At 39.4% G+C, this 24,330-nt stretch overlaps 3 protein-coding genes, 1 long non-coding RNA gene and 1 pseudogene across 7 annotated transcripts; 1 reads left to right on the top strand and 4 right to left on the bottom strand.

Annotated features, from left to right (window-relative positions):
* Positions 1-1,501: 1,501 nt before the first annotated feature.
* Positions 1,502-4,896, bottom strand: LOC100263381 (subtilisin-like protease SBT3.9). The gene is made up of 10 exons (XM_002278414.5): positions 4,692-4,896; positions 4,527-4,618; positions 4,322-4,419; positions 4,080-4,235; positions 3,326-3,996; positions 3,155-3,246; positions 2,836-3,078; positions 2,635-2,749; positions 2,305-2,497; positions 1,502-2,219 (listed from the first exon to the last, which is right to left on the bottom strand). The coding sequence occupies exons 1-10, from the start codon at positions 4,824-4,826 to the stop codon at positions 1,651-1,653; spliced, it is 2,364 nt and encodes a 787-aa protein (XP_002278450.2). The 5' UTR covers positions 4,827-4,896; the 3' UTR covers positions 1,502-1,650.
* LOC132255106 (uncharacterized) lies at positions 2,139-3,247 on the top strand. Its single transcript, XR_009467696.1, has 4 exons — positions 2,139-2,242; positions 2,338-2,535; positions 2,641-2,770; positions 2,897-3,247. It is a non-coding gene; the product is annotated as an uncharacterized LOC132255106 (long non-coding RNA).
* A 1,162-nt stretch (positions 4,897-6,058) lies between the features above and the next one.
* LOC109124353 (subtilisin-like protease SBT3.6) lies at positions 6,059-9,161 on the bottom strand (annotated as a pseudogene).
* Positions 9,162-11,119: 1,958 nt separating this feature from the next.
* On the bottom strand, positions 11,120-16,636 carry LOC100258241 (subtilisin-like protease SBT3.8). Of its 3 annotated transcripts, XM_019216832.2 has the most exons (11): positions 16,288-16,636; positions 16,013-16,202; positions 15,809-15,900; positions 15,601-15,698; positions 15,271-15,426; positions 14,521-15,194; positions 14,333-14,418; positions 14,000-14,245; positions 13,779-13,893; positions 11,962-12,154; positions 11,120-11,792 (listed from the first exon to the last, which is right to left on the bottom strand). In XM_019216832.2, the coding sequence occupies exons 2-11, from the start codon at positions 16,133-16,135 to the stop codon at positions 11,221-11,223; spliced, it is 2,355 nt and encodes a 784-aa protein (XP_019072377.1). In that variant the 5' UTR covers positions 16,136-16,202; positions 16,288-16,636; the 3' UTR covers positions 11,120-11,220. The 3 variants fall into 3 exon arrangements, with proteins under 3 accessions (XP_019072377.1, XP_019072376.1, XP_019072378.1); XM_019216831.2 differs by having other exon boundaries at positions 16,013-16,636; XM_019216833.2 differs by having other exon boundaries at positions 16,090-16,636.
* A 2,509-nt stretch (positions 16,637-19,145) lies between these two features.
* On the bottom strand, positions 19,146-23,817 carry LOC100242748 (uncharacterized). Of its 2 annotated transcripts, XM_002271999.5 has the most exons (4): positions 22,869-23,814; positions 21,660-21,935; positions 21,451-21,588; positions 19,146-20,873 (listed from the first exon to the last, which is right to left on the bottom strand). In XM_002271999.5, the coding sequence occupies exons 1-4, from the start codon at positions 23,166-23,168 to the stop codon at positions 19,296-19,298; spliced, it is 2,292 nt and encodes a 763-aa protein (XP_002272035.2). In that variant the 5' UTR covers positions 23,169-23,814; the 3' UTR covers positions 19,146-19,295. The 2 variants fall into 2 exon arrangements, with proteins under 2 accessions (XP_002272035.2, XP_010660286.1); XM_010661984.3 differs by lacking the exon at positions 21,451-21,588 and having other exon boundaries at positions 22,869-23,817.
* Positions 23,818-24,330: the final 513 nt, after the last annotated feature.

Raw genomic sequence — 24,330 nt, 5'->3', positions numbered from 1 at the left:
ACTTCTAGTGGATCTATTATGCCATATCAGATTCATGGCTGTGTTGGCACTGAATCATCTGGGTCTGTCCAGTCCATCAGTGGGTGATGTTTATGCAATAGTCCAGCCATCTCCTTCAACATGGATCAAGAAGAGGCTACCAGCAGTTGAATACAGTGATTTTCTACATAAAATCAGGAGGCAGGAAGATGAAGATACTGTCTGTGCCGTCTGCTTGAACGGGTTTGAGAGAAGGCATGAGATCAGAGAACTACCTAACTGTTGTCATGCGTTCCACAATCCACAGAGAGTCTGTGGATGAGGGTAAAATCACTTGCCCTTTGATTAGATCTATTATGTTTCCCGGAGAAGATGTCATGAACTGATCTATGAATTCTTATTTGGTAATTAGGATTATTTGGAAGTGTCTCAAATTTCTAATTGGCATATGTTACTTACTGTAAAGAATATTGTATAGTTTGGTTACTAAGTTGATATGTCATGGTAATGTTAGTTATGTTGTAGAATAAGGAGGCTTGCGGTTCAGGTGTAAATGTATGGAGCAGAGAAACATAAGATGGTTCGAAGTCCAGATCCATTAGTTTTATTTGTGTTCTATCTTTTATAATATTCTATAGTCGGAAAATCTCTCTTATCTGTAGATGTGAGCATAACAAGTGACTGAATCATGTTAAATTCTTGCATATTTTTGTATGCGAATTGTTTTATTTTTATATTTTTGTGTTAAACATATTTGCAAGTTTCCACTGTCACAACATGTACAAATAAATCTTAGACACTTGAAACTGTGACACAAACAACAACTTCTCTGTATCTAGATCTTTCATGAATTAGATATGGTTGCATCAATATTTTGCATGTATATTTATAGACACAAGCACCCACATGACCAAAGTTCTAAATCTTAACCCAGTTGGACCAACCCATTTTAAAGCAAGCATTTGGAATCAAATCATGGAGCAAATCATCTTATGCAAGGCTATGATTTGGAAGCAGAACTCCTAAAACCCCTATTTCTCAATGAAAAAGCTGACCCATCAGTCAATCTAATAGGAAACTGAGGCAAAAAGAAATTCTACTACAAGAAACTATTTTCTGACCCTCTGTTTGGTGCCTGAGAAAGTGGGGAAAAGGAAAAGAAAACGAATGTGCATCATGAAGTAGCAGCAATAAGCTATAGTAATTATGGTTTGCCTTGTGGTTCTTTTGTTTGTAGTTCTTGTAGATGGATAATCTGATGATCCAATGTGAATTCTTGCTTCTAGTTTTTACCAAAAATTCCTTTTCATCAAGAGATATTTTGTTGTTTTGAATCTGTTAACTCTTCAGGATTTCTTGTTCTAGTATCATATTTCTGGGTGGCATAAGCATTTGGGTATCCTACTGTTTAGTTAAGTTCTAGATTGGAAGCTCTTTATTTCACCTAAAATAACTCAGAAGGTAAAAGATTTGGGAAATTCTTAAGGATGAATGCTAAATGTTCGTGAAAGAGATACAGGGATTGGTTCTTAACAGCATCAAATGCATGCTTAGTTTGTCAGTTATTACCAGGATTAGCTGTCTTGTAAAACTGCTTTGCAAGACTTATACCGGTGCACACGATTTCCGTACACTTACAGGCTTTTCTTTTCAATCTGATTTCTCAGTGAGTTATACATCTGCATACATGTCAAATTTGATTGCACGTATGGCTATAGGACTCCTGACAAAATGCTCACCATCTGTCCATGTTAGGCTTCCGAATTTGTAGTCTCCATGGACCGTCTGAGTTGAGAAAAAGGTAACTTTGAAATGAAGAAATTGGGTGGTTAAGTTGAAGCTCAGTATATGAGGTTCAACTGCCATTTTAATGCCATAAGGAGCCTGCACCTCAGCTTTATACACTGAATTAATGTGTCCCACGTTTGTCACAGTTCTCATGACTGTTACTTTCTTTTTGAGGTTTGGAATGGTGATGGAAGGGAGGTTGAGGTTTAATTGAAAATGGCTGCCTCTCGTGCAATTTGTCGTGGTCTTGGTTAACCTGCCAATGGATGGATTGCTGTAACCCATGGAGCAGAGGAACTGGATGTAGTCCTCCATACTGATATTGTAAATGAGCCCTGGCTTTAGTGCCTTGTTGGGATTGACATGGCCACCACCAATGTCAAATGGGTCTGCTGCCTTGCGAGTCGGCCCCTCCTCAATTATATCCATGCCATCTGTTCCAGTTTGGGAAGCTACAATTGCAGTTTCATGAATGGTGACTATTTAATCATGGATGGAATGATCATAAAAAACATAATAATACCAAAACTTACTGACCTGAAGTGACAAGAGCTGATCTTATGGCTGCAGGAGACCAAGTTGGATGGGCGGATTTAATGAGTGCTGCTAATCCACTCACATGAGGACAAGCCATTGAAGTTCCTGATAAGAAGGCAAACCCATTGCTAGTTCCAGCATCAACTGGTGAATAAGCTGCTAAGATGTTCACTCCTGGGGCAGCAACATCGGGCTGCATCATCAACCAAACACGAATTATAAGGAGACAAGGTGATGGAAGATTCCAAAGATCTTTTAATTTTGGAGCAACTCTATTTTTCATACATGGCAATGCTATTCCTGAAACCAATCTGTTGAGTCTGCTATTACCTTTAGCACAGCAGGAGACATGGAACTGGGTCCTCTGGACGAGAAATATGCAACATGTGGAGATGCCCATTTCCCTGTAACAGTCTTTGGAAATTTCAGCTTTGCAGTAGGAGACCTTCACCGACAAGTTTATGAGGTTAGTTTCATCTATTCATGGGAAATTTAACTATTTGTTTCCTCACCTCCTCTGCATCTCTTTACCTTGCTTTTCTGATGTAAGTAAGTATCTGTGTCCCGACTTCATAATTTACTTTGATACAAGGAATTAAATCACATGACTCAAGCTGACTGGTGGGGAACTGTGCAAAAATAAGTCCAATGCCTCCTGCTTCCAGCACTGCACCTGATGCAGAAATTATATCCTGTTTGTCCGATTTTGAGAAACAGAGGATAATTTTTCCTGCTGCTAATGTTGCATTGAGGCTTCCAGGCTGACAGTCCTTTCTGCAACAAGGGTATGAAGTATTAGAAAATGCGGGAGAAAGTAGAAGAAAATAGTAAATGAAGCAAAGCCTCTCACGCTGAATCGTCCTTTGGGTCTAAAGCTACGCGTTCTGAATAAGTGAGACCAGTGAATCCAAGTTTATGCTTTCCTGTATCAATAGATTGACCCTGCAACAAATAAGACATTGGAAAGAAGTTTAGCAGATTGCCTATTTCTTGAGTTGATTCCTAGAATTACTTCTTTTACCAAGAAAGTTTGGTTGTTCCCAAGTATGATGGCTGTTGGGAAGGCCCTGTCAATGGTGGTGGCTGCCACAGTAATGAGCCAGGGTGCAGTGTTTGCTATTGTCTGTGAGAAAGGTCCATCATTTCCTGCTGAACAAACTACCGTTATCCCCTTTGCAATTGCATGGAAGGAAGCGATTGCAATTGAATCACGTTGATCAACATAGGAGAATAGAGGAATATCATTGCCAACAGACAGAGATAGGATATCCACCCCATCATGTATGGCTTTGTCAAATGCTTTCAGAATATCGGCATCACTGCATGCTCCACTGATAATGGCCCAGCAAGCCTTGTAAATTGCTAACCGAGCAAGAGGTGCACCTCCTCTGGCTAGGCCTGTAGCTAGTCCTCTGTAGTTTGCTTTCTCTACAAAATAGCCTGCTGCTGTTGAAGCTGTATGAGTGCCATGGCCAATTCCATCCCTTGGTGACAGAAATTCTAGGTTGTCAGTTATATTCATGAATTTTCCTATTTCCTGGTGGATCCCTTTAAAAAACCAGCGAGCCCCAATAAGTTTCCTGTTGCAATTGGTGGAATTGAAGCGCTCCCCGTGTTGGCAGATACCTTTCCAACGCGATGGAATTGGACCCATGCCTTCATCCTTGAAGCTTTCAGACTCTGGCCAGACTCCTGCCCAGTTTGAATTCATTCCAAGCACTGTAAGGACATGTTGTTGAACGAAGGGGCTGACATTTATCTGAAAAATATTATACCTGAATCTATCACCCCAATGATAACTCCTCGACCCAGGTTGGTCTCTGTTAAAACATTTGTTGGATAATCATGTTGGAGACCGAGGAAATCCCAGCTTCTAGTTGTATGGAGCCTGTGAATGCGATTTGGAATCACTTGAACAACACCTGGGAATCCTGTAATCATGGGTGAATTCCATTAAAGGTGCCTGACAAAGATTTGCCCACCAAGTAGAGTAAGGTTTTGATGCAAGTCACTGTACCTGCAATATCTTCTGCCTGAGATTCTGTCAGCTTTGCTGCAAAGCCAGAAAATCCATGCTTGTAACTGTAAAGAATTGAACTCTTGGCAGCTTCTTTGCTTCAATACAACATGAGGAAAGCTTTTATTGCTTTTTATCTTCAATCATGCAAATCATATCTAAGTCTAGAAATGTTTAGAAATGTTCCAACCAATTTAAGTTGTACCTTCCAAGCAAGGTGGACAGCATTTCATGGTGGCATTTTTTTATGGTTGCTGGATCCTCATGCTTCTTCTCTCCCATGTACACAATGTACACCTGGAAACATTCCCTGTTAAATACTTGTGATCAAAAGGGGTTCAGCTGGAACTTGAAGTTGCGATATACTCACATTGCTAGTAGTCTCCAGGCCCTCCACAAAGCTAAGCGATCTATGGAAATATTGTTGAGCTAGAAAGAGTACAAGAAGTATCATGAGCAAGTGGTTTCTTCTTGCCGCTCTCAAGTTTTCTGGATTGACGTCCATCAGACGGTGATACAGAGATGAGAAGTTATCTTGGTAGAGGAAAGTATGCAAATGCTTCTAACTTCGCCACTCCTGCTTTGGTGACTATAAAAAGAACTTTACTGATATGATAAAAGCGGAACATCCCTCTCTCTCTCTTTTACCTTTTTGTGTGGGCTTTCTTCTTTTTGCTCAACCAACGGAAAAGCCAGTCACTGTGTATCTGATCCCGAATAGCCCTGGAAATGGAAAGATGTTTGGCTAAGGCCAAGACTTTTTCAATGTAGGGTCTGACTTTTTCAATGTAGGGTATGACTTTTTTAGCCACTTTGTACACCTTGAGACATGATTTTTTTTCAGATAAAAGACTAATGTTAAAGTTTGATATGATGGCATCATCACTTTCCCCAGCTTTTCTTCTTGTCAACTTGAACAGTAGGTACATATGCTTGTGAGGTGCATGCATGAAGCATTATCTTAAAGGTCTTCCAAAATCTATGATCCCTCTTTTCTATCATGCAGTTATGTTGTTCTGATTCTTTTCCCCTGAAAGAGAAACAATGTGTTTTTAGTAGTCTAAACCGGTTATGATTCCATTTGAATTCTTCATTTAGTCCTTTTTAACTCCCATTTTCGTGGCCAACCGGATGAGTGATTCCGTTCATTCAGAGAATGGTCTGGATGAATGACAGGATGTGCAATGAATTGAGGGTCCCACTTATCCCACATTCATTGTGCAGTAAGATTCCCTCTCCACAACTTCTGAGCTATGCTTTTGCTTTTTCTTGTTTCTCCATTGTCATCAGTGGGATTACACCCTTTAAAGAAAAGGCAAGATAGTGCAGACATAGGTGTTACTGCCACCAAGATATAATGCTTAAAGGTCTGTGGATTGAGGATGACCAGTAGTGCCGTGAGTATGATTACCCGAGAAAACCTGGGGATTGATCTTACTGTTCAAGTGACTCCATGATCAAGAATCTGACAGGCATCATGGGGCACTGGTGCTAGGTCTAAATATTAGCTGCATAGGCCTAAATACCATGGTTTGTTGTTTGGTTTTTGGTGTCTATGAAAGTTATATTCTGTCTGATATACTGATTCAAGGCGCCATTTTGATCATAATGATAGGAATCCTTACAAAAGATCTCTCTGAGATTTGCCTTTAGAAATTAAAAGTCAATTCATGGAATTTCCACCCATGTTTTAGTCCACTGTAAAAGACAATAAAATGATTCGTTTCTTGTGCGAACTTCAAACCTGCCCTGATTATTCTTTGACTTCAAAATCTGTAGTTTACAAATCTTGGCAAAAGAAAGAAGGTTCTAACTGATTTTTGGTACAATCCAATCCAGCAATTTATTTAATTATTCATTTATTTACTTTGTTTTCTCTGGGAAGCTTGCAGGTATTTTCAATTGTCATCTGCATAAGATTGTATCAACTGTGTCCTCACAGATATGGGACTTGACACAGTGTGCACCCCATCCATCCAAGTTAGGCTTCCAAAATAGTATCCAGTGTTCACACCTGGTGGGCGGTGGAGACTTCCACTTGGTGGTAGAGTTGAAAACCAATATATCAGGTCTTACAGTAACAGGTATGCCAAGTGGAGGCTCAATCATTGCTTTATACATGGAGTTCTGGGGTCCAACGTTTGTGACTTTTCTGGTGAGAGTGGTGGACTTTCTCAGATTTGAAATGGTGATTGAGGGTAGGTTCACATCCAAAATGGAGGCCTTGGTGTTGGGGCAGATCGTGGGTTGCTCCACAAGCTGAGAGATAGCTGAGTTGTTATAACCCACAGAACAGAGGTAATGTATGTAGTCAGATGTGCCCATGTCATATACAAGACCAGGTTCAGCTGCCTTGTTTGGGTTCACAATGCCTCCTCCATAATCAAATGGATCAGCAAGCTTCCGAGGGGATCCCTCCACGAAAATAGGCTCTCCAAGAGGATCAGTCCTCCATGCTGCAACAGGAATTTGTGGCTAGTCAATTTGGTAAGCCAAAGGCATGAAAACAGAGCTTGGTGGTTCAGTGGAAAATGGTGGCGGCTGTACCAGTTGTGACAAGTGCTGATTTGATAGCTACGGGGGACCAACTGGGGTGCAATGCTTTGAGAAGTGCCACAATGCCTGAGATATGAGGGGTTGCCATTGATGTTCCTGAATGCAAGGCAAACCCACCATCCATAAAGGGATCCAAGGGAGAACTAGCAGCCAATATGCTGACACTAGGTGCTGCTATATCTGGCTGTGTTAACATGGACACCGCCGGAGTTAATAGGATTCAACATTATTATATGAACATGAAAACTTCTCTTAACTGCAATAGCAGCTTCCCCATTTCATACCTTCAAATTGGCTGGTGCAATGGAACTAGGCCCTCGACTTGAGAAGTAAGCTATCTTGGTTGACACAGGTTTCCCCACTAGTGTTTTAGAAGAGCTCAACTTCACTGTAGGAGAACTGTGCACCCCAAAAAAACAACAGAACTTCACATCCTAATACAGAACATGATGGTGGTGGTTATGATGATGATTATTATGTTGATGAAAGGTACCTGGTGGATCTGATGTAGAATAGTATCTTGGTGCCGAGCTCCTAGTCTACTATAATACAAGGGAAGCCATTACTGCATGGAGCCAAGGCATTCCTGGGGTTCCTAGCTACAATCACCCCAACACCGCCAGCTGCTCTTACAGCTGATGAAGCGCTTGCCATTGCGCTTCGGCTGCCCACTGTAGTGAAGCAGAGGACCACATTTCCAGCCACTGTAGTGTTATTAAGTGACAGGGACTCACAGACTCTGCAAGTAACACCATTTTCAGAGTGGTCATGTTTCATAGAAGTATAAGATAATGCATTGCAGAAACACTTCACTATTATCCATGATCATAGCCTACACCATGTACAATAAATGGAAAACCATATCTGAAATTACCCGGCTGCTGTAGGGAGGAGGCCTGGAGTCTCTGGATGCACCAAACCACTAAAACCAATTTCCTTTCCTGGAAACATGGCTTGACCCTAGAAGAAAGAACAATTAAATTGAGAAACAATGTCTTCCGTAAAATTGAGCCAAAATGCCATAGAAGGCTACCTACAAATCGCAATGCTAGAGGGTCATGTGAAATGGTTGAAAAGAGAATTAAATTCTACTGCCAAAACTTACCAGTATGGTCACGTTGTTCCCTAGTGTAATGGGCGTAGGAAAGGACCGATCAATAGTGCTAGCCGCCACAGTTAAGATCCAAGGCGCTGTGTTCTGTACTGACTGAGCAGAAGGGCCATCGGTTGAAGCTCCACAAACAACAGTCATACCCTTGGCCACAGCATGAAACGAACCAATAGCAATCCCATCACGCTCATCAACTTCTGAGAACAGAGGAATATCACTGCCTAGGGACACTGATAACACATCCACCCCATCATGTATTGCTTCATCAAAAGCCTTCAATATATCAGCAGATGCACATTGCCCTGCTGCCACATTCCAGCACACTTTGTACATGGCTATACGAGCCCGGGGTGCACCACCTCTTACTATTCCTAGGCCAAGGCCCTGGTAGCTTGCATTAACTAAGAAGGAACCGCTAGCAATGGTGGATGTGTGTGTGCCATGTCCAATGGAATCTCTAGGGGACAAGTAATCCGGGTTTTCAGTGGTGTTGGATGGCTGCTCATTGTCTGCAAGGAACCCATCAATGTACCACCGGGCTCCTATTAGTTTTCTGTTACAGTCTGTTGTGGCATTAAAGAGCTCTCCTGATACACAGCCACCTTTCCAATGGGAAGGGATTGGCCCAAACCCTTCATCGTTGAAAACTTCTGATTCCGGACATACTCCTGCCATGGTCATTATTCTTTTCATTTGTCATAGTCATAAGAATTGTCCAAAAATCTCAGAATAACACACAGAGAAGGAGAAACCTGTGTCAAGGAGGCCAATAATAATCCCACCCCCCATGTTGGTTTCATGCAGAAGATTGGATGGAGATTGAGAAGATAGGCCAAGGTAATCCCAACTCCTGGTTGTTTGCAGCTTATGAAGTCGATTGGGTATAACATGGACAACTCCAGGTAAATCTAGGTAGATGCAGAAAAAAGAATTATTGAGAGAAAACTATAATGTTTAAAATCATGCATTGAATCAAGTCTGGCATTCAACATATTTATAGCTCAGTTGTTGCTACATCTACATCATCCTTCCTGATCACTAGAAAGAGAAGAAAGGAAAGTACTTATCATATATAAAATTACCTGCAACCTTCTGTGCTTGAGAGTCTGTAAGCTTGGCTGCAAACCCAGAGAAGCCATGTTTGTAACTGTAAACCATGGAATCAAAGGCAGCTTATGTGCTGCAGCATAAACAACCATTCACAGTTGGTGAAACAACCATTATCAAACTATGCAGCCTCACATTTACTCTTTCTTTTTCCCAATTTTCAGCCTCTTAAGCCAAAGTAAGTCCTTTCCATGTCTAAGCTGGTGTCATGGTTTTTTTCTGATCAAATCATGATGGAAGGGATAATTTTTTTCTAGCTAGAACTGCAGTGGATATAACTTTTTTTTCAAATGCCCATTAAATAACCAATCTCAATCTCTTTTTCCTGTTTTCTTTTTTTTATTATCCCAACACTGTCATACAGGAGATCCTATAGAATTGTACATCCAAATGGTACTCAAAGCAAATCTAAGTCAAATACAATGAACATACAGCTTCCACCTTATGAGAAAAATGATTGAGACACACCATTTGATAGAACTTGTGAACTTTTCCAATTCAATTTGATTAGCTTTAACCATCTAAATTTTGCAGTCTATAATTAAGATTAGTTACTACAATTATGAACTCTAGCAGGTTTTTCATGGAAGATAATAAAGGAAACATTTAGCCTCTTACATCATGTGTTAAAACTTAAAAGTACTTATCTCTACCTCCCCAAAACTGAAGCAAGGATGTCATGATGTGAATCAGTTACAAGCCTGGGATCACTGTTTTGCCGATCACCCAAATAAACAATATGAACCTGTTATCATATCAAAAATTGTCAGCTTCACAAAGTGAATTTTATGTTAAACCATAGATTATACTTGCTCTGCTTTTGGCACTGACTGGTGCAACCGAGATGTCTTGGCCATAGAGAATGAAGAGAACATTCACTAATACAAATAATGGAGTTCCGTTACTGTCCATGGCCTTTTTATCCTCCCACTCTCTTTTTTTCAATTTGGAGAGATGAAGTTTGAAGGTGAAATGCTTGGTGATTGGTGAATTGTATTATATATGGGGATTGAAGCCACGACTATGTGGTATTGTCTCCACAAGCTTGGCTCATGATTTGCTGTCATTGCATACGTTTAGCTTCAAAGTCCTAATCTGTCTCTAAATTTTTTAATTAAAGAAAGACTTGTTATATTATCGGCCACGTTAATGGACAGTTCATTCAAAGTACTATGCCTTCTCCAGTATGTTTTGGATCAAATTTTCTTTCATTTTTTTTTTTTTATTCAACTTTAAGTGCCTCCCTCAACTATGTGATGTGGCAAATTGGCTGATAGACCTGCAATTACAACAGCCATTTGGATAACCTTCCTTGTTATTCAATTTAATAAACTAAGGATAAGAACCAGACCATTAAAAACACATACAAGGGACAGATAGCATTGAAGATTTCCATTCTGCAAGGCGGTTTCTTTTCTTTGACTCTGCAATTTTTTAGGGACATAGTGATATAATTTTCAATCATAAGAAAAATAGAGAAAAGGGGCCAGGGCTAGACTTGCTGAAGGCCTTCACATTTGGTAGCCTCTGTGGAACTTTAATCCAATTTTTTTGTCTGAAGGAGTTGTACTTAAATTTTTTTATAGAAGAATGAAATCCCAAGTAACCTTCAAAGTACTTGCTGCAGAAAACTTGATGAACCCCTGGATAATAATAGTGGATACAAAATAACGGAACAGATAAGAACAAAGGAATAGACTAATGCAGGAAACTTTGAACAAGTTTGTCATCGACTCAGGTTACTAGTGACCTACCAGAAGCTCCCTTCTTCCAAGAAGGATGCTGTTTATTTATTATAATTGATAGATTTGAAGATCTGATCTTAATTTCCATGACAGTTTGATGTATGTAGACCAAGTATTTCAGTGAAGGCCATTTTTTCTTTCTGTACCACTATTTCATTTTTAAAGCCTTTGGTGAATGTGGCTTATACTGGAACTCAATTCAAAGTCTCTCTGCATCATCTTATGGAATAATACTAGAATCTGGGAGAGCTTTCATCTTAAAAGATGGTAGGAAGAAGGTTTTTGTCTGGAAATTAAGGTTCTCCTTATCATTTAGAATTCAATACTGTAAAGAGCTAAAATATAAAATGAAAATATGGGACAAAGAAACTGATCATTTTTTAATTGTCATCAACATATGATTGGATGATCTCTGTTCTCACAGACAGGGGACTTCTCACTTCATGAACTCCATCCGTCCAAGTTAGGCTCCCAAAATAGTATCCTGTATTCACGTGATGGGTCGAGGAGACTGTAACCTTGAAAGTGATTGATTTGGTCATAGAGTTGAAGACCAAGACATCAGGGTTTACTGTTATGACTACACCAATAGGAGGCTGAATCACTACTCTATAGATGGATTCAGGGGCACCTACATTTGTGACAGTTCTGGTGAGGGTGGTGGAATTTCTGAGGTTTGGTATGGTTATGGAGGGTAGGTTTACATCCAGAATGGAAGGCCTTTCACTGGGGCAGACTATGGATTGCCCTGTAAGCTGAGAGATGGCAGAGTTGTTGTAGCCCACGGCACAAAGATAATATATGTGGTCGGTTGCACCCACGTCATATACCAAACCTGGGTCTGTTGCACCATTTGGATTTACTATGCCACCTCCAAAATCAAATGGATCAGCAAGCTTTTTAGGGAACCCCTCGGCAAAGATTGGAAGGCCAGATGGACCATTCCTCCATGCTGCATGAAGAGTTGAGATATCGAAAATGGTCAGTCTCACCACATATGCCAACATAAAATCACTGTTGCAGTGCTCAAAACAAAAAAAAGAAAAGAAAAAAATGATAGCATCTGATTGAGTGCATTGTATGGTGGTGAAATCACAAAGTATCAGAGTGGAAGAAAATACCAGTTGTGACTAGTGCTGACTTAATAGCTGCAGGGGACCAATCAGGGTGCAATGCTTTGAGGAGTGCCACAACGCCAGAGACATGAGGAGTTGCCATTGATGTTCCTGAAAGCATGGCATAGCCACCATCCATCACTCGATTGAGGGGACCAGTGGCAGCTAATATATTCACACCAGGGGCCGTTATATCTGGCTGTACCACACAGAAGCAACAAGATGGTCTCAATGATGAAAGTTTACCAAGAAGCAGAAGAATATCAGCAGAAGTCCTGGACTTCTGGGGTGAATTAGGCTCAAGCCAAACTGAAGCACTACGAGATATACAAGGTCAATATTCAATTTGTTCCTAAATGGCCCTTGTTAGCCCAAGGGTTCTCCTAATCATGTTTTGATGATAACAAACCATGGCTAAGTGGCTAATTGGTTTGAATTATAAAGAATTATAGGTGTTAGTTTGGAAATTCATCAAAGGATCCAATAGATGCAAGATCGAGACTTTTGGAAGACCTTTAATCATAAGAAACATATGTAAGATGAATGCATGGGTGAACTTAGGATTTTCATATCTTTTCATGCATTTTTAAAAACTTGGTTTATGCATTAAAGTTACATTTCCATCAAAACCCGAGTTTTACCAAATGAATTTCAGGCAAATCGTTTCAAAATTGGTATATTAGTTTACCTAAAGACCTTGCCAAAGTGTTAGAAGGGAAAAGAATAGAAAAAAATAGGTTTTCAGGCCAAAAATGGTGAACTAATCGAGACATTGGCCAATAAGCTCAACCGACTAGGTTATTGGTCGACCAATTATACCTTCCTGATTAAGGTCCGATTGAGAGATACAAAAATCTTTTCTCTCTTCCAATAGCCTTGCATTCCCGGTCAAGGGCCATGCCTTCCTGGTTGAGGTCCAATCGAAGCCTAACAGTCACCTACCACATATTTATTGTCCAACGGCTAGTTAACCAGTCGACCCTCAGCTTGACCGATCGAGACTACTTTTTGGCATTTTGAATCTAGAGGATAGAAACCTATAAATTGAGAGCTCTACTTCACTTATGAGTAAGAGAACACCTGCATTTATTTGTCTACCTATTTGTTCTTGCCTCAAAAGCTCTCATTCTTTCCTTGATGCATTAAATCTCCATTCGCATATTCCTTAGTGCACCCTTGTGATTCTTCCTAGTATTTAAATTGTATTTGAGCCCTTGTTGAAGTAGGTTGAGATATTCAAACTTGTTATTTGGGTGTTAGAACCTTCAAGTGAGTAAAAACTTGAAGAGATTGTGTATGAGTCCATTGAAACTAGAATCCAAGTGTAAAGATGATTAGAAGCTTGGTTGAAACTTCAAGTATAGTGGAACCCTCAATTGGTTAGGAGCTTGAGAAGAGTGGACGTATGCAAGAAAGTGTTGAACCACTATAAAATCTAAGTTTGTTTTCTCTAACTTTATCTCCTTATATTTGTGCTTCCTTTGTTTGAATTGCGTTTAAAAAATATTTTTTAAAACTCAATTCACCCCCCTCTCTTGAGTGTTTTCTTTATTAAGATTAGCCTTTATTTTCTCAGCCTTGAATGGAACATTTTCATATATCATTTCCAGAGTCTCCTTAGGGGAGCTTAAACTTTTTACATAGGTTTGGTTAAATTCTAAAGAATATTTTGGTGAGTGGATTTCCACTCTGTTGTCCATGGGTTCAGGCTGGTACAAGCCAGAGGATGTCATGGATTAGACTTGGGCTGAACTGAGAACCAGACCACCTGCTTTAGTTATCATCCTAATTATAAAGGTTACAAAGTAATAGAACTAAAGTACCTTAAGAATTGCAGGGGCAATGGAGTTAGGCCCTCTAGATGAGAAATAGGCAACCTTGGCCAAAACAGCCTCCCCCACAAATGTTTTAGAAGGGCTGAGATTTACTACAGGAAGCCTGTGAACCCCCAAACAAACAACCACAATTCAGAGGATGAGGATGATATAAGGACCTAATGATGGTGATCTTGAAGGCAAGAATGACAAAGAGAACAATGAGATACCTGGTAGACCGGATGTAATAGAGTATTCTGGTTCCAATCTCATAGTCAACTTCAACACATGGAAAATCATTGCTGCATGCAGCCAAGTTATCACCGGGATTCTTGGCAATGATCACCCCAACGCCACCTGCTGCTTGCACATCTGATGAAGCACTTATTAGAGTGGCCCTCCTAACCGTTGAAGTGAAGCAGAGCACCACTTTTCCAGCAACTGAAGTTTGATCAAGTGAGAGTGCTTCGCACTGACTGCAATAGGTAGTTCAGAGAATGTGTTATGCTTTGATAATATGCTAAAACATAAGCAAGTTGATATAATCCAATAGATTGAGCTACCCTGCAGAGTTTAGGGCAAGCCCTGAGACCTCTGGATATACCAAGCCTGAGAAACCAGTCTCCTTTCCTGTAAACAAGGCTTGACCCTGCAATGATTACCTAACAAATGAGTAACTACACACTAGTACCAAAAGTAGATGATGATGGAGAAGCTCATAAGACCAACGAATAAAATTGCAACAGGATACCAGCAAGGTTTTATTGTTTCCAAGTGTGATGGGTGTAGGAAATGCTCTATCCATGGTGCTAGCTGCAACAGTTAATATCCATGGTGCTGTGTTCTGTACTGTCTGAGCTTGAGGTCCATCATTTGAAGCTCCACAAACAACAGTGATGCCCTTAGCCACTGCATGGAAGGAACCAGTGGCAATCCCATCACGTTCATCAATATCTGAGAATAGAGGAATAGAAGACCCAATTGACAGGGATAACACATGGACCCCATCATTTATAGCTTCATCAAAGGCTTTCAGTATATCTGCAGATGAGCATTGTCCTCCAAGAACATTCCAGCACACCTTATAAATAGCCAACCGGGCATGGGGTGCCCCACCTCTTACGGTCCCTAAAGCAAGGCCCTTGTAGCTCACATTACCGACAAAAGAACCACCTGCAGTGCTGGATGTGTGTGTACCATGTCCATTTGCATCTCTTGGAGACAAGAATTCTTGGTTTCCAGATGTGTTTAATGGCTGTCCATACTCAGCAAGAAATCCATTGACAAACCAACGGGCTCCAATGACTTTTCTGTTACAGTGCATTGTGCTATTGAATTGCTGCCCTGATTCACAAACACCCTTCCACTGAGATGGGATCGGTCCAAACCCTTCATCATTGAAAGATTTAGACTCCGGCCATATTCCTGGTTCATTGGGTAAATTGTTCAGATAATCCATATGCATGTGCATCCGTGTATGAATGAAGAAGAGAGGTCAGACCTGTATCTAGGACACCAATGATTACTCCATCCCCCATATTGCTGCTGTGAAGAATATTTTTAGGAGATTGAAAAGACAGGCCAAGGTAATCCCAGCTCCTCGTTGTTTGTAGCTGGTGAAGGGAATTGGGGATGACTCGAAGCACACCAGGCAACTCTGAAACTCGATCATCAATCATGTAAATACAATACTAATTACTAGCACACTATCAGGACATATGACTGATCATGTCCAGAGAATTGGCATCCCATCATATAACTTTCGAATCATCAAACTTAATCAAGGGACGAGGATCAGAAGAAGAAGCAGTTGAGATATGTAGAAAAATACCAGCAATTCTCTGTGCCTGAGACTCTGTAAGCTTGGCTGCAAACCCAGAGAAGCCATGTTTGTAACTGTACACCATCAATTCTGAAGCCACTTCCTTGCTGCAGAATGAAAATTACATGTAAACAAACTGTTTAATTAACCAAACAGATTAATTGGATTCTCGTTCAATAAATCTAGACTAAAATACAGATAATTCCTTTTGTTGTACCTCCCAACTATGCTGGCCAGCATGTCATGATGGGAATCCCTGACAAGCTCGGGGTCGTTGTGTTGCCTCTCTCCCAGATAAACTATATGAACCTGTAGATTATAACAAAAAATTTCAATACCCCAGTAGGTTCTCATTAGGTTCTTTAAAGGAATATACATGGAAACAGGCATTTTTTAAGATACATTCTTAAACAAAACATACGTTGGTCCTGGTCTCCGCTTGTGCAAGAGCAAACAGAAGACAAAACAGAACAAAGAATGGAGTTGAATTACTCATACTGTCTCTCAAATGCTTGCGTCTTTGGATGGAGAGAAAGAGAGACATCAAAGATCAGTCGGAAATGGAGCAAGAAAACTATATCTGATTAGCTTTCCCACAATTTGCAATCAACCTATATGCAATTGGCAATTCAATTGTGTGACCTGGGCAAAGTTGTAATAAGTCGACAACAACCAAAAGGAAAAGGTCAATCTCACATGGAAGCCCTTTACTTTATGCAGATTCTTTAACCGTCGCCACCAAACACAGACACTGTATAGGCTTTTTTTGGTATGTCAACGCTGCAAACTTGCAGAAGGGAGTCGTGTATAATGGCTTAGAACATTGACATAGCCGTGGCGTCGAGTGGGCAACAAGTTTGGGAAGTGCATGTGCTTCACGCTCTTTAAATAAACGCAAGCTTTGTCATCTCTCCAGATGAACTGTGGATACAGCAGGAGATGAGTCCTTAAACATGGAGGGTACCGACTAAAAGTACAGATTTGTGGTCGAAGGGCCCAAGTTCAGCCTCCATGGAGAAGTGGGTCAAGGCCAAAAATTTCGTACTTTTCCTCCACTATTGACTTTCCAGCTTATCTTATTCCATTCACATAAGATATAAATGTAATGGTGGATAACTTTGGCCGGCGTTTTCGGTCAAAATGGCCCATTTATTAAAAAAAAATAAAAATATCTAATCACTTTTTAAAATTTATGTTCAAATTGATCTCTTTGATACCATACAGACACTATATCATTAAAATATATATTTTTTTTCATCATTTTATTTAAAGTCTCAGTTGATAACTAATGCTTTATTTTTAAACTGAAGCCTCAGTTATCAATTAAGACCTGAGGCTTCATTTTTAAACTGAAGCCTCAGTTAGCAATGGAGGCTTCAATTTTTAAGTAAAGTTGCAGTTGTCAAGTAAGGCTTAAATTAATTTTTTTTTAAGTTTAAAATTTAATTAAAAATTATTAAATTACAATTTATGATTGAAATTTTAAAATTTTACTTAAATAATAAATTATTTATATTTAAACTTAAGAATCTAATATTACTTCAACAAACATAAATTGATAAATAGAAGATATTATAAATGAATATTTTATTTATTAATAATTTTAAAATAATAAATTTATATAACATATAAATAATATATAAAATTGTATAATTTATTAATTTAAGATATTTAATTTGTTATTTTTTAAGATATTAATTTATTTGTATTATGACAAATTTATCTTTATTGAAATAATAGTATACTTTTAAGTTGTAGTTGGTAACTGAAATTTCAATTACAATTTTTTTTACTTTCAACAAACATAAATTGATAAATAGAATATATTATAAATAAATATTTTATTTACTAATAAATTAATAATCTTAAAATAATAAATTCATATAACATATAAATAATATATAAAATTATATAATTTATTAATTTACGATATATTTTTTAATATATTGTTTTAATTATATAATTTAATAATTTTTAATTAAATTTTTAATTTAAAAAAAAATTGCTAAAGCTTCAGTTGACAACTATGACTTTAGTTAAAAAATAAAACCTTAGTTGTCAACTAAGACTTTAGTTCAAAAATAAAGCCTCAATTGTCAACTGAGACTTCAGTTTAAAAATGAAGTCTCAATTATCAATTGTGGTTTTAGTTCAAAAATGAAGTCTCAATTATCAATCCAGCTTTTAATTAAAATGATAAAAAAAATATTTTTTAATGGTACGACGTGGGATCAAAGAGGCAATTTGAACATAAATTTCAGAAAGGAGTTACATGTTATATTTTTTTTAATAAATGGGCCATTTTGACCCAATACTCTGGCGTTTGAATCGAAAGGTGGAATTGGTCAAAAGAATTAACTAACAGCATCTAGAAACCACAACAAATACACACTAAACCAGATTAAAAAAGAACCGTGTTCTGTAGCAGAAAGTCTCCCCAGAACTTTTTCTTCAAGTATTCATGATATTCATTTTCAAGACTCTCTCTACCCTAGAAGACAAGTCCCCGGTATGTATCATAGATTGAAAGGAACGGGCTTACGTAGTCTTGCAAGGTAGTCAAGGAGTTCATCTCATGGAGAAGAAGTAGAAGGCACCTCTTCCTGAAGCTTACATACATCATAATGTAATGGTCTCTTTCTTGCGCATAAGAAGCTTTCTGATCATGATGTTGAGCATAAAACAAGGAAGATTGAGAATGGTATTATTTGGAAGGATGAATGACGTTATTCTTCAGCTTTCAAGACAAATTCTGCGAAGACCTTGTGCCCCTTTTCTTCATATTGGGTAGGTGGACGGTATGAATGGGCAAGAAAGATTTCACGAGCAAACTGAGAGTCCTCTATATTACGTCAATTGTCTATCCTGTATTATTCCACGTCTTACCATAGACCACTTTTCATGACTCGGGCAGCAAACAGAAACTGATGATGTTATCAGCTAGAGATCAAGACCACTTTTCTTCGATTTCGGGGCCAAACGTAACCTGAAAAAAAAAGAGAAAGAAAGAAAGAAACTCTAGCAGAAAGTACTACATCTTGGGAAGAGAGAGATGAAATGCTGTGCCTCCTTGAAGAATTCACTTTTTATTTGATTGATTACACTGATGCATCCTATTTTAAAGCTCTAACAAACCGTGTTGCTGGCTTTGGCACCTGTAAATTGAAAAGAAAAGATTTAAGCATAGCAGGGTGACTAGATCTGCCAAATATGCCTTCAAAAAGTTTGGGAGAACCATAGCACAGTTTCTGTTACGTCAACGGGACCAACCATATTTATGTCCACGGATGAGAGAATCATTCCATTATATAATAGAGAATATTATAGAGGATAGAACCAGAACATTACAGAGGACATAACCAGATATAACTATTGAATTCTTGAAACATCTCATGTCTCCCTACTTTTCGTATCTCTACCCTAACATGAGTCATCTCACTCCACTGGGTACCTCACGTTCTTCCCCACATCTTTATTCACCTCGTATAGTATTTACATGTCCATCTTCATCTCATAACTTTTTCCTCTCACGACGTAAAATATTTATAGAAATATGTCCAACAACTTCCCTTATTCTATAAGAAAGTCTAATATTACAATAATATATCAACCCAAAAATATTTTATATAATATTTTTTACAAAAAATGAATCTATACTTATTAGGAATTTGGTACACTTCAACAGTTTCTGTATACAGTTTCTATCAGCTTAATGCACCCTCCATAGTATTTGATAGCCAAGCCCCAGAAGTTGCATCCCTTGTAATGAGGTTAATGCCGCGAACCCAGAGTTCCAAACTAGCAGCAGAGGCTGCCTCAAAGTGTATCTCTCTCCCGGTCTCTGTCAACACCCTGAAAACTTCCCTGTTTTCTTCCCCAGCATCCTTTCTCCTATTCTTTAAAAAGCTTGCACTTGGTCCTGCCACTGCCTCATTACAGACAACATTCCTCCGACTTGACTTCCCCCATGTCAACAATCCAGATTTGAGCATCCGGACAACCTTTACATGGGGAGAGCCTCTTCCCTCTCGGGTGTGCTTGCGCAGCTTCTCCCCAAGCAGCACATGAGAATGAGCCAGGTAATCAAGAATCACACCCTCTGCAATCTTACATTTATTGCTTTTCCTAGAAAGAGACAAGGCCATCTCTCCCTCACAACTGACAATTCCACAATCAGCGCCTCTTTGCAACAGCAGCTTGCAGGCATCAGCATGACCTTCCTTGGCTGCTAGCATTAGAGGTGAATACCCATTTTCATCCAGAGAATTGATTGGAAATCCCATTTTCAAAAGCTGAAGTAGTGCAGACGAGTTTCCCATGCGTGCTGCAAAATGAAGCGCTTTGAATTCTGAGTAGCCTGTCAGTACATGAGCAAGCATGGCATCAAGCAATATTTCTTCAAACCGATTTCGATCGTCAGAATAGGCTCGATGCTGCAGGACAGACACCACTGTCTGCCCATCTTTGCTCTTCACCCTAATATCTGCCCCAGCCATGATAAGGAGACGGAAAGCTTCAATATGGCCTGCCTTTAATGCAACCAGAATGGGTGTCAAACCTAAACCATCATGTGTACTGATACCTTCTCCCAACTGTTGGAGGATCATCTGAAGGAGCACTGTATTACCAATTCCTGTGAGAAAATGCAGCAAAGAGAAAACCTCAAGATTGCTGGAGCAGATTTTTGTTCCAGTGATGATTGCACGCCGAAAGATATCAGCCGTAGAGGATCTGAACAAACTTTTCTTTGCCAATTGCACTGCACTGTCTCCATTATTGTTGATCAGACCCAAATCAGCACCTGCAATAATTAGCTCTAAGAAACAATCAGCCTGATCAGCTTTCGCAGCCACCATCAGAGCTGTATCACCTGTCTCAGTCCTAGCATCGACTTGGCATCCATGTTTGATCAACCGTTTCAGAATGGAAAGGCAACCCAGTCTAGCAGCCAAATGAAGAGGACGGGACTCATGCCCCTTCTTGGTTCTTATAGGAAACTCAACATCAGCACCAGCATCAAGAAGCACACCCACAGCATCCGAATTCTGGCAGAGAATGGCATGGCAAAGAAGAGTTCTGCCCTGTTGTTGACTTTCAAGGGATGAAATTTGATGCTGAAGAAAAAGGCTTAAAATTTTTCCACTAGCTTCATAATACTCAACCGCACACCATACTTCATCATATGGCTCACCCAAACATCCTCCGACTCTCAACTCTTCACCAGAGAAGATATCCCATGACCAAGCTCCAAGCCTTACATAGCAATCAGTTTTTGCACCTGCCTGAACACACATTAAAATCCATACTTAAAGACAGGCATTAAAGATGGTTCCATGACCTATGAAGGCAGTACAACTTCATTTTGAAAAGAAACAGACAGGCTGCACAAATTGCTGCAGTTTTCAAGTCTTTTCTTTTTCTTGAAAACTAGCTTTCAAATTTCTATGTACTGCACAAGGATACTAACATCTGCTTTACAATGCAGTAACAATAAACAATTCACATGGTCAAGTGATGAATACATTTATTTTTTGATAGGACTTAGTTATAATGTGATAACCAGCTTTGAACATGAATTGAAAAGTGGGCATATATCAGGATCATCCTTCAATTCTGAAAATATATGGAGATCAGACAGCAAATTTTGATCATGGATAAAGTTAGGAACAAAAAAACCTGGAAAATGAATCCTGCAGACCAGAGTAGAACCATATAGGTTGCTCTCATGTGAATAAGATGAAATTTTTTCATTACATTGGTTGGTGAAAGTATATTAGGTTACTTTAGGGCATCCTGGTGGTAATTTGCATCAGCATTACTAATAAATAATGTATTAAGTATTAAATAGCAGATCATTACCTCCAACAAGTACTTAGCCATAGACACTTGTCGGCTCACAACAGCAGCTACCAAGGGTGTACAATCTATGTTAGCATGCAATGCAGGCTTTAGAGACCGTAATAGAACCCTATCCGCACAATTTATGTCCACTCCATTCTGTAAGAGTGAAAGTTAGTTATGTAGATGCCTAACTGAATTAGATATTTATCATAACACTTGGTCCATACCTTGATTAAAGTATCAGCTACATCAACATAACCTCTGCTGCTTGCAGACACAAGTGCATGCTGAGCCACAGAAGGTCCTATCATCTCTGAGCGGATCAACAGTTCCGCAGCTCTAGCCTGACCACAAAGGCAAGCTTCCAGCAAAGCATGCTCACAAGCTGATTGAGAAGCACCTGCCTTGAGAAGCATGTCAAGAAGGGCACAATGACCTTCACGAGCAGCAGCAGTTGTTGCAAAGCCTCGAAACAACTCCTGGTTAACATCAGCTCCAGCTGACTGGAAGAGAAAAGAATGATAAAAAAGGAGAGAACTCAAGGCATGAATAAATATATTTTTTGACATGAAAACCGATAATAAACTAGTAAACAATCAGACAATCATAAGCCGTGACAGAGTGAGCTAATCAATCAATTAGATATAAGGTCATTTTCACAACTGAACTAATGATCAACGGATTAGATATATAAGGACATATCAACAACTACACAGGATCCTCTGCTTTAGCATTCCACCAAAATAGTGAGGGGATGTTACTACACCACACAGAAATGAATTCATTTCACTTTGTTTTAAATAGGCTTTGAAATAAGGCCACTTTTGGATGAGGATGGACAGAGTTGTGCTTTTCGAGTGGGCAACAGGCACTTATCCCAACATTAGATACTTGAATCAAAATTCGCTTGTGTATTATATACATTACAAGAGATGACAAGCAATTGTCCATTCCCTCAATTACTACTACATTGCTCCAAAATTGATGGGTTTAAGTGTTTATAAACACAAATATAATACAAATTGAGAAGTTGAATTATGCCTGTATTTGTTCTTCAACTAAAATCACTTCCTACAACTCACACCACAGACCAAAAATTAAACAAGAATAGCTCATTCAGAAATTTAAAACCTTAATCCATTTCAAAGCAAGGCATAGCACCACTGATGGCCAAAACCCCAAGTGGTTAAGTAGCAAGAGGTTCAAGAATATGTAATACAGAAAGCCATATGATGTAACTTGTAAGGAGTGAGCTAATGCAGTTTTAGTCTAATCTCAATAGAGTTTCATACCAGGATCACATGGTAAAAAGAAGTTAGGAAATAGACCAAGTCGGTTAGTGAAGACCTTGCCCCATAGACAGAGTTCTATAACAGAGAGTGGGAACTACTAAGCAAGAAGCAAGAAGAGGAGAAGAAACCAAAAGGACACCTTACCAGTAGCTTTCTGACAATGGAAACATGGCCAGAATGAGCAGCAGCAAAAAGAGGAGTAACATCAGTGACAAAATCCCTGTACTGAATCTCAACTTCATCTGCCTCTTCCTCTCTGAGTAAGAACTCCAGGCACTTCACTCTCAAACTAACAGTCCCAATATAGTTGACATCCACAGCTTGGGACATCAAACTCTGGGACACCCAGTTGATATCTCCTTGCAGAGCCGCATCGATGAGCCTCTGGGAAGGCAAGGCAAAGTCGTCTGCACCCCCACCACCCACCAGATTGTACCTTGCCATTCTGAACCCAAATCTGAATAAGACGACAGGTTGATAATAAAAGCATAGAAAGGAATCCCAGGAACTGTAGAGATCGAGCAGACAATGCAATCTTCTTCTCCGTCTCCTTCTTCTATAATAATATTATTAATGCAAATAATAAATGAGAAAGGGACCAGAAAGGTTCTTGTTCAGACACTGTTGGGCGGGCGCTTGGGGTGACACGTAGATGCAAGAAGATTCGAGCTAATCAAGGGAGGAAGACGAACTCATAACCCATCAGCATCTTTCTTTCTCACTTTCTTTCTTCAACGTCTCAGCTTTAACCATATCTTTCTTGTTATTCCAGTCTTCATCAATGTACCATTCTGGTCTGCCAGTGGTAAAATCAATTGGGGAATGGAAGATGAAATGGCGTGTACACCTGAGATTATGGAGAGCGTAAAATGGAAAGCAGAGGGATGGGCCACAAGGTTTAAAACAAGAGAAAAAGACCAGGGTTGAAGCTGACTTTGGAAATAGATTGAGTGTAGATTTGGGAGTGTGGGTCAATGCCCTGCACATGTCTCAATGCCGACAATCGAGCTTCTACCCCGCCGGATGCACTTGCTGGCCTTGGCTCCTTGTCACTGGGCCCTGGCCATAGGCCAGCCCAATTTGCTTGCAGAACGGTTGGAGCCTGGAGAAGGGAAAGTAGACCCATTACAGTATTGATAGCAGTCTTCCAGTTCAGCCATTCTAATTTTCTTTTATTTTCTTGGCAAATAAAAAATGCAATGGGTAGTTGGAACTTGGAAGTAAACTTTCAAGGAGAATTCAAAATTCTATGATATCCTTGAAGAAGTGTATGGCTGAAGTAAAAAGCTTACCTTCTTTGGGACCTTATGCTAGTTCACTGCCAACTTTTATCTTATGTCATTTGTAAGCAATTATTATTGCATTTGTTCAAAACCCTACTAATTGATCTTTAGGGTTCTCCCTCCATCCGTCGGATCTAGAGCAATTATCTAATTGCCTAAGTCTCGAGATTCAGTGAATAACTTAATATGATATTAAAGTTCACAAAGATTCATTTTAGCAGAGAGGGAGAGAGAGGGGGTTCAGGGAAATGGGTAAAGATGATTTTGGGTTCACCACCACGCTTGGTGGCTAGGCAACCTCCATGCTTGGTGGCAAGGCAAAC

This window comes from Vitis vinifera, chromosome 2 (genome assembly GCF_030704535.1).
Source record: "Vitis vinifera cultivar Pinot Noir 40024 chromosome 2, ASM3070453v1".
NCBI classification, from domain to species: domain Eukaryota; kingdom Viridiplantae; phylum Streptophyta; class Magnoliopsida; order Vitales; family Vitaceae; genus Vitis; species Vitis vinifera.
This window is presented reverse-complemented; position numbering and strand designations above follow the sequence as displayed.